Source organism: Chelon labrosus, assembly GCF_963514085.1.
Source record: "Chelon labrosus genome assembly, chromosome: 1".
Taxonomy (NCBI): domain Eukaryota; kingdom Metazoa; phylum Chordata; class Actinopteri; order Mugiliformes; family Mugilidae; genus Chelon; species Chelon labrosus.
The window spans coordinates 39021392-39031059 of NC_140337.1; the positions used below are offsets into that span (position 1 = coordinate 39021392).

General features: G+C 51.2%; 1 protein-coding gene across 1 annotated transcript; it reads left to right on the top strand.

The window, feature by feature from the left end:
• Positions 1-36: 36 nt before the first annotated feature.
• On the top strand, positions 37-8659 carry znhit1 (zinc finger, HIT-type containing 1). The gene is made up of 6 exons (XM_084552710.1): positions 37-300; positions 7111-7208; positions 7323-7398; positions 7478-7557; positions 7694-7863; positions 7947-8659. Exons 1-6 carry the CDS (start codon positions 276-278, stop codon positions 7966-7968), a joined length of 471 nt encoding a protein of 156 aa, XP_084408836.1. The 5' UTR covers positions 37-275; the 3' UTR covers positions 7969-8659.
• Positions 8660-9668: the final 1009 nt, after the last annotated feature.

Sequence of the window (9668 nt, forward strand, 5' to 3'; positions counted from 1 at the left end):
ATCAGCCTGAAAATAAACCTTCTAACCTTTATTTGGTGCATCTGAACGTCTCTGAAAGGTTTCTCTGTAGTCTCGTGGAGAGAGAAATAAAACTCTTGCTCAAACTGTTGAGAATCTTTGAAAACAAACTCCGGTTTAAAGGAGAGATATTCCGTCCGTTCATAGCCTCCACCACCAGGGGGCGACGGAGGGAAGGGAAACGCGTTTTGATAAACGTCGCCTTTGGCTTGCCGTACTAGTCCTCCGCGGCTTCCGTACGGACGGAGAGAGACAACATGGTGCTGGAGAAGAAAGGTTCCGGTGAGTTCAGCTTCGTTTGGGTCAAAGTCTTCGTTCAGAGTCTCTAACTACACACTCTAACACACACACACACACACACACACACGTACACTCAAACCGCCGTCCGGTGTAACGGCTACCTCCCCTCTATAGTCTGCTGGAGCGGATGAGACGGACTGTCCACGATGGACAGACTGGTAGATGGACAGACTGGTAGAAAGTGTCCACGATGGACAGACTGGTAGATGGACAGACTGGTAGAAAGTGTCCACGATGGACAGGCTGGTAGAAAGTGTCCACGATGGACAGACTGGTAGATGGACAGACTGGTAGAAAGTGTCCACGATGGACAGACTGGTAGATGGACAGACTGGTAGAAAGTGTCCACGATGGACAGACTGGTAGAAAGTGTCCACGATGGACAGGCTGGTAGAAAGTGTCCACGATGGACAGACTGGTAGATGGACAGACTGGTAGATGGACAGACTGGTAGAAAGTGTCCACGATGGACAGACTGGTAGATGGACAGACTGGTAGAAAGTGTCCACGATGGACAGGCTGGTAGAAAGTGTCCACGATGGACAGACTGGTAGATGGACAGACTGGTAGATGGACAGACTGGTAGAAAGTGTCCACGATGGACAGACTGGTAGATGGACAGACTGGTAGAAAGTGTCCACGATGGACAGACTGGTAGAAAGTGTCCACGATGGACAGACTGGTAGATGGACAGACTGGTAGAAAGTGTCCACGATGGACAGACTGGTAGAAAGTGTCCACCATGGACAGACTGGTCCACGATGGACAGACTGGTAGAAAGTGTCCACGATGGACAGACTGGTAGAAAGTGTCCATGATGGACAGACTGGTAGAAAGTGTCCACGATGGACAGACTGGTAGATGGACAGACTGGTAGAAAGTGTCCACGATGGACAGACTGGTAGAAAGTGTCCACCATGGACAGACTGGTAGAAAGTGTCCACGATGGACAGACTGGTAGAAAGTGTCCACGATGGACAGACTGGTAGAAAGTGTCCACCATGGACAGACTGGTAGAAAGTGTCCACGATGGACAGGCTGGTAGAAAGTGTCCACGATGGACAGACTGGTAGATGGACAGACTGGTAGAAAGTGTCCACGATGGACAGACTGGTAGATGGACAGACTGGTAGAAAGTGTCCACGATGGACAGACTGGTAGAAAGTGTCCACGATGGACAGGCTGGTAGAAAGTGTCCACGATGGACAGACTGGTAGATGGACAGACTGGTAGATGGACAGACTGGTAGAAAGTGTCCACGATGGACAGACTGGTAGATGGACAGACTGGTAGAAAGTGTCCACGATGGACAGACTGGTAGAAAGTGTCCACCATGGACAGACTGGTCCACGATGGACAGACTGGTAGAAAGTGTCCACGATGGACAGACTGGTAGAAAGTGTCCATGATGGACAGACTGGTAGAAAGTGTCCACGATGGACAGACTGGTAGATGGACAGACTGGTAGAAAGTGTCCACGATGGACAGACTGGTAGAAAGTGTCCACCATGGACAGACTGGTAGAAAGTGTCCACGATGGACAGGCTGGTAGAAAGTGTCCACGATGGACAGACTGGTAGAAAGTGTCCACGATGGACAGACTGGTAGAAAGTGTCCACGATGGACAGACTGGTAGAAAGTGTCCACGATGGACAGACTGGTAGAAAGTGTCCACCATGGACAGACTGGTAGAAAGTGTCCACGATGGACAGGCTGGTAGAAAGTGTCCACGATGGACAGACTGGTAGATGGACAGACTGGTAGAAAGTGTCCACGATGGACAGACTGGTAGAAAGTGTCCACGATGGACAGGCTGGTAGAAAGTGTCCACGATGGACAGACTGGTAGATGGACAGACTGGTAGATGGACAGACTGGTAGAAAGTGTCCACGATGGACAGACTGGTAGATGGACAGACTGGTAGAAAGTGTCCACGATGGACAGACTGGTAGAAAGTGTCCACCATGGACAGACTGGTCCACGATGGACAGACTGGTAGAAAGTGTCCACGATGGACAGACTGGTAGAAAGTGTCCATGATGGACAGACTGGTAGAAAGTGTCCACGATGGACAGACTGGTAGATGGACAGACTGGTAGAAAGTGTCCACGATGGACAGACTGGTAGATGGACAGACTGGTAGAAAGTGTCCACGATGGACAGACTGGTAGAAAGTGTCCACGATGGACAGGCTGGTAGAAAGTGTCCACGATGGACAGACTGGTAGATGGACAGACTGGTAGATGGACAGACTGGTAGAAAGTGTCCACGATGGACAGACTGGTAGATGGACAGACTGGTAGAAAGTGTCCACGATGGACAGACTGGTAGAAAGTGTCCACCATGGACAGACTGGTCCACGATGGACAGACTGGTAGAAAGTGTCCACGATGGACAGACTGGTAGAAAGTGTCCATGATGGACAGACTGGTAGAAAGTGTCCACGATGGACAGACTGGTAGATGGACAGACTGGTAGAAAGTGTCCACGATGGACAGACTGGTAGAAAGTGTCCACCATGGACAGACTGGTAGAAAGTGTCCACGATGGACAGGCTGGTAGAAAGTGTCCACGATGGACAGACTGGTAGAAAGTGTCCACGATGGACAGACTGGTAGAAAGTGTCCACCATGGACAGACTGGTAGAAAGTGTCCACGATGGACAGGCTGGTAGAAAGTGTCCACGATGGACAGACTGGTAGATGGACAGACTGGTAGATGGACAGACTGGTAGAAAGTGTCCATGATGGACAGACTGGTAGAAAGTGTCCATGATGGACAGACTGGTAGATGGGGGGGGGGTGATGGTCTGCAGGTCTTTCCAGACTGTAGAGGACACGTTACAGCTCAGATCTTCACTTCAACCTTTGACCATGAAGTTTGGTTTAAAGTACTAGACTGTCTCTGACCTGTCCCTCTAACCTGTCCCTCTGACCTGTCTGTCTCTGACCTGTCCCTCTGACCTGTCCCTCTGACCTGTCTGTCTCTGACCTGTCCCTCTGACCTGTCCCTCTGACCTGTCTGTCTCTGACCTGTCCCTCTAACCTGTCCCTCTGACCTGTCTGTCTCTGACCTGTCCCTCTAACCTGTCCCTCTGACCTGTCTGTCTCTGATCTGTCCCTCTAACCTGTCCCTCTGACCTGTCTGTCTCTGACCTGTCCCTCTAACCTGTCCCTCTGACCTGTCTGTCTCTGACCTGTCCCTCTGTCCTGTCCCTCTGTCCTGTCTGTCTCTGACCTGTCCCTCTGTCCTGTCCCTCTGTCCTGTCTGTCTCTGACCTGTCCCTCTGTCCTGTCCCTCTGTCCTGTCTGTCTCTGACCTGTCCCTCTAACCTATCTGTCTCTGACCTGTCTGTTTCTAACCTGTCTGTCTCTAACCTGTCCCTCTATCCTGTCTGTCTCTGACCTGTCCATCTAACCTTTCCCTCTGTTCTGTCTGTCTCTAACCTGTCTGTCTCTAACCTGTCCCTCTGTCCTGTCTGTCTCTGACCTGTCCCTCTAACCTGTCCCTCTAACCTATCTGTCTCTGACCTGTCTGTCTCTAACCTGTCTGTCTCTAACCTGTCCCTCTATCCTGTCTGTCTCTAACCTGTCTGTCTCTAACCTGTCCCTATATCCTGTCCCTCTATCCTGTCTGTCTCTAACCTGTCTCTAACCTGTCCCTCTAACCTGTCTGTCTCTAACCTGTCCCTATATCCTGTCCCTCTATCCTGTCTATCTCTATCCTGTCTGTCTCTGACCTGTCCCTCTATCCTGTCTGTCTCTAACCTGTCTGTCTCTAACCTGTCCCTATATCCTGTCCCTCTATCCTGTCTGTCTCTAACCTGTCCCTCTATCCTGTCTGTCTCTGACCTGTCCCTCTAACCTTTCCCTCTGTTCTGTCTGTCTCTAACCTGTCTGTCTCTAACCTGTCCCTCTGTCCTGTCTGTCTCTGACCTGTCCCTCTAACCTGTCCCTCTAACCTATCTGTCTCTGACCTGTCTGTCTCTAACCTGTCTGTCTCTAACCTGTCCCTCTATCCTGTCTGTCTCTAACCTGTCTGTCTCTAACCTGTCCCTATATCCTGTCCCTCTATCCTGTCTGTCTCTAACCTGTCCCTCTAACCTGTCCCTATATCCTGTCCCTCTAACCTATCTGTCTCTGACCTGTCTGTTTCTAACCTGTCTGTCTCTAACCTGTCCCTCTATCCTGTCTGTCTCTGACCTGTCCCTCTAACCTTTCCCTCTGTTCTGTCTGTCTCTAACCTGTCCCTCTGTCCTGTCTGTCTCTGACCTGTCCCTCTAACCTGTCCCTCTAACCTATCTGTCTCTGACCTGTCTGTCTCTAACCTGTCTGTCTCTAACCTGTCCCTCTATCCTGTCTGTCTCTAACCTGTCTGTCTCTAACCTGTCCCTATATCCTGTCCCTCTATCCTGTCTGTCTCTAACCTGTCTGTCTCTAACCTGTCCCTCTAACCTGTCTGTCTCTAACCTGTCCCTATATCCTGTCCCTCTATCCTGTCTGTCTCTATCCTGTCTGTCTCTGACCTGTCCCTCTATCCTGTCTGTCTCTAACCTGTCCCTATATCCTGTCCCTCTATCCTGTCTGTCTCTAACCTGTCCCTCTATCCTGTCTGTCTCTGACCTGTCCCTCTAACCTTTCCCTCTGTTCTGTCTGTCTCTAACCTGTCTGTCTCTAACCTGTCCCTCTGTCCTGTCTGTCTCTGACCTGTCCCTCTAACCTGTCCCTCTAACCTATCTGTCTCTGACCTGTCTGTCTCCAACCTGTCTGTCTCTAACCTGTCCCTCTATCCTGTCTGTCTCTAACCTGTCTGTCTCTAACCTGTCCCTATATCCTGTCCCTCTATCCTGTTTGTCTCTAACCTGTCTGTCTCTAACCTGTCCCTCTAACCTGTCCGTCTCTAACCTGTCCCTATATCCTGTCCCTCTATCCTGTCTGTCTCTGACCTGTCCCTCGATCCTGTCTGTCTCTAACCTGTCTGTCTCTAACCTGTCCCTATATCCTGTCCCTCTATCCTGTCTGTCTCTAACCTGTCCCTCTATCCTGTCTGTCTCTGACCTGTCCCTCTAACCTTTCCCTCTGTTCTGTCTGTCTCTAACCTGTCTGTCTCTAACCTGTCCCTCTGTCCTGTCTGTCTCTGACCTGTCCCTCTAACCTGTCCCTCTAACCTATCTGTCTCTGACCTGTCTGTCTCTAACCTGTCTGTCTCTAACCTGTCCCTCTATCCTGTCTGTCTCTAACCTGTCTGTCTCTAACCTGTCCCTCTATCCTGTCCCTCTATCCTGTCTGTCTCTAACCTGTCTGTCTCTAACCTGTCCCTCTAACCTGTCCCTATATCCTGTCCCTCTAACCTATCTGTCTCTGACCTGTCTGTTTCTAACCTGTCTGTCTCTAACCTGTCCCTCTATCCTGTCTGTCTCTGACCTGTCCCTCTAACCTTTCCCTCTGTTCTGTCTGTCTCTAACCTGTCTGTCTCTAACCTGTCCCTCTGTCCTGTCTGTCTCTGACCTGTCCCTCTAACCTGTCCCTCTAACCTATCTGTCTCTGACCTGTCTGTCTCTAACCTGTCTGTCTCTAACCTGTCCCTCTATCCTGTCTGTCTCTAACCTGTCTGTCTCTAACCTGTCCCTATATCCTGTCCCTCTATCCTGTCTGTCTCTAACCTGTCTGTCTCTAACCTGTCCCTCTAACCTGTCTGTCTCTAACCTGTCCCTATATCCTGTCCCTCTATCCTGTCTGTCTCTATCCTGTCTGTCTCTGACCTGTCCCTCTATCCTGTCTGTCTCTAACCTGTCTGTCTCTAACCTGTCCCTATATCCTGTCCCTCTATCCTGTCTGTCTCTAACCTGTCCCTCTATCCTGTCTGTCTCTGACCTGTCCCTCTGACCTTTCCCTCTGTTCTGTCTGTCTCTAACCTGTCTGTCTCTAACCTGTCCCTCTGTCCTGTCTGTCTCTGACCTGTCCCTCTAACCTGTCTGTCTCTAACCTGTCCCTATATCCTGTCCCTCTATCCTGTCTGTCTCTAACCTGTCTGTCTCTAACCTGTCTGTCCCTATATCCTGTCCCTCTATCCTGTCTGTCTCTAACCTGTCTGTCTCTAACCTGTCCCTATATCCTGTCCCTCTATCCTGTCTGTCTCTAACCTGTCTGTCTCTAACCTGTCCCTATATCCTGTCCCTCTATCCTGTCTGTCTCTAACCTGTCTGTCTCTAACCTGTCCCTATATCCTGTCCCTCTATCCTGTCTGTCTCTAACCTGTCCCTCTATCCTGTCTGTCTCTAACCTGTCCCTCTGTCCTGTCTGTCTCTGACCTGTCCCTCTAACCTGTCCCTCTGTCCTGTCTGTCTCTGACCTGTCCCTCTGACCTGTCTGTCTCTAACCTGTCCCTCTGTCCTGTCTCCCTGTCCTGTCTCCCTCTAACCTGTCTGTCTCTAACCTGTCCCTCTGTCCTGTCCCTCTGTCCTGCCTGTCTCTGACCTGTCTGTCTCTAACCTGTCCCTCTGACCTGTCTGTCTCTGTCCAGTCTGCCTCTGAACTGTCTCTAACCTGTCCCTCTAATCTGTCTGTCTCTGACCTGTCTGTCTCTGACCTGTCCCTCTGTCCTGTTTGTCTCTAACCTCTCTGTCTCTGACCTGTCTCTCCCTTTGTCCTGTCTGTCCCTCTGTCCAGTCTGTCTCTGACCTGTCCCTCTGTCCTGTTCCTCTGTCCTGCCTGTCTCTGACATGTCTGTCTCTAACCTGTCCCTCTGTCCTGTCTGTCTCTGACCTGTCCCTCTGTCCTGTCTGTCCCTCAGCCCGGGTGGAGGCCGGTCAGCGCAGGGTTTTGGACGAAGCCACCCGTCAGAGACGTTTGACTCGTCAGCTGGAGGCTCTGGAGAAAGACAACTTCCAGGTGCGTCTGTCCCGTCTGTTCCGTCTGTTCCGTCTGTCCCGTCTGTCCTCCAGCTCTTTGTCAATAAAGTTTCCAGGAAACACAAACAGCTGATGATGTCATTTTGGTTTCCAGGACGACCCTCTGTCCTCGCTGCCTCCCCCAGGTCCTACTGCCCGCCTGCCCGCCTTCAGTGAGTCAGAGGAACCAGGTGAGACAGACGGACTGTGTCTCATGTCCTCGTTGGTCTTGGATTCCCTTTCACTTCCTGTCTGTGTCTTTGTGTCCAGAGAAGAAGAAGAGGAAGACGCGGGGCGATCACTTCAAGCAGCGCTTCAGGAAGAACTTCACCACGCTGCTGGAGGAGGAGGTGAGTCCTCTCCACCAGCTGGTGGTCAGCTGACGGTCAGCTGACCACCAGCTGACCATCAGCTGACCGCCAGCTGACCACCAGCTGACCGCCAGCTGACCATCAGCTGACCCCTCCTCTCCCCTCTGATTGGCAGAACCTGTCTGAGAAGCCGGAGCCCAACTACCTGTCGGCGGCGGCGCCTCCGTCCTCGCTGCCCCCCCGTCACTTCTGCTGCGTCTGCGGCTTCCCGTCTCACTACACCTGCACCACCTGCGGGGGGCGCTACTGCAGCAGCAAGTGTCTGTGCACACACCGAGAAACCAGGTACACATGGGACGAGCGTCACTGAGCATGCTCAGATGTGGACTGTCGATAACCACCTGGGTTTGTCCTCTGTGTCTCTGCAGGTGTTTGAAGTGGACGCTCTAACGGGGGACACGGCAGGACGCCAGCTTAGCTTAGCTTAGCTTAGCATAACGGAGACGGGTCCAGGTCCATGTGGTCTCAGCTGTTTTTATTAAAGACTGGTCATGATGGTTCTTAGCGTTCAGACGTCGGGTTCCTCTGAGGATGAACCCTTCAGTGCTGAATGCTAACGCTCACATCACGCCGTGATGATGGACAACCACATATTCTGTCTGAGGTCCAGTCGTCCATGTCTTCTGTGGTCTCGTCTGGACTGCTGGGACGTCCCCGTCCTGAACTCTCTTCACCGTGTCCCGGTACTTTTCAGAGTAGATCTCCGATCTCATTCAGGCCTCTCAGGTCTGAGGACCACTGTCTTCTGGTCGTCTCTAGGACGAGGCTGCAGCTCAGAGGACCCCGGGCTGTCCCAGACACTGCCTGCTCTGTCTGTTGGCTCTTCATTCTCTCTTCGTTGTCTTTCATGTCTTCATGTCCCGTGAGCTTCTGAAATAAAGGACATTGTCTCAGCTCTGATCACATGTTTGCTGCTGAAGGATCACTGTCAGTGTTTCTTCTCTCATTGGTCAGAAAGTCTGGCTCCAACACTGACTGGACATCAATCAAACACTGCAGCTACTGCACCAGACTCCATTAACAATCCACTCCATTCAACAGCTACTGCACCAGACTCCATTCACAATCCACTCCATTCAACAGCTACTGCACCAGACTCCATTCACAATCCACTCCATTCAACAGCTACTGCACCAGACTCCATTCACAATCCACTCCATTCAACAGCTACTGCACCAGACTCCATTCACAATCCACTCCATTCAACAGCTACTGCACCAGACTCCATTAACAGTCCACTCCATTCAACAGCTACTGCACCAGACTCCATTCACAATCCACTCCATTCAACAGCTACTGCACCAGACTCCATTCACAATCCACTCCATTCAACAGCTACTGCACCAGACTCCATTAACAGTCCACTCCATTCAACAGCTACTGCACCAGACTCCATTCACAATCCACTCCATTCAACAGCTACTGCACCAGACTCCATTAACAGTCCACTCCATTCAACAGCTACTGCACCAGACTCCATTCACAATCCACTCCATTCAACAGCTACTGCACCAGACTCCATTCACAATCCACTCCATTCAACAGCTACTGCACCAGACTCCATTCACAATCCACTCCATTCAACAGCTACTGCACCAGACTCCATTCACAATCCACTCCATTCAACAGCTACTGCACCAGACTCCATTAACAGTCCACTCCATTCAACAGCTACTGCACCAGACTCCATTCACAATCCACTCCATTCAACAGCTACTGCACCAGACTCCATTCACAATCCACTCCATTCAACAGCTACTGCACCAGACTCCATTAACAATCCACTCCATTCAACAGCTACTGCACCAGACTCCATTCACAATCCACTCCATTCAACAGCTACTGCACCAGACTCCATTCACAGTCCACTCCATTCAACAGCTACTGCACCAGACTCCATTCACAGTCCACTCCATTCAACAGCTACTGCACCAGACTCCATTCACAATCCACTCCATTCAACAGCTACTGCACCAGACTCCATTAACAGTCCACTCCATTCAACAGCTACTGCACCAGACTCCATTCACAATCCACTCCATTCAACAGCTACTGCACCAGACTCCATTCACAATCCACTCCATTCAACA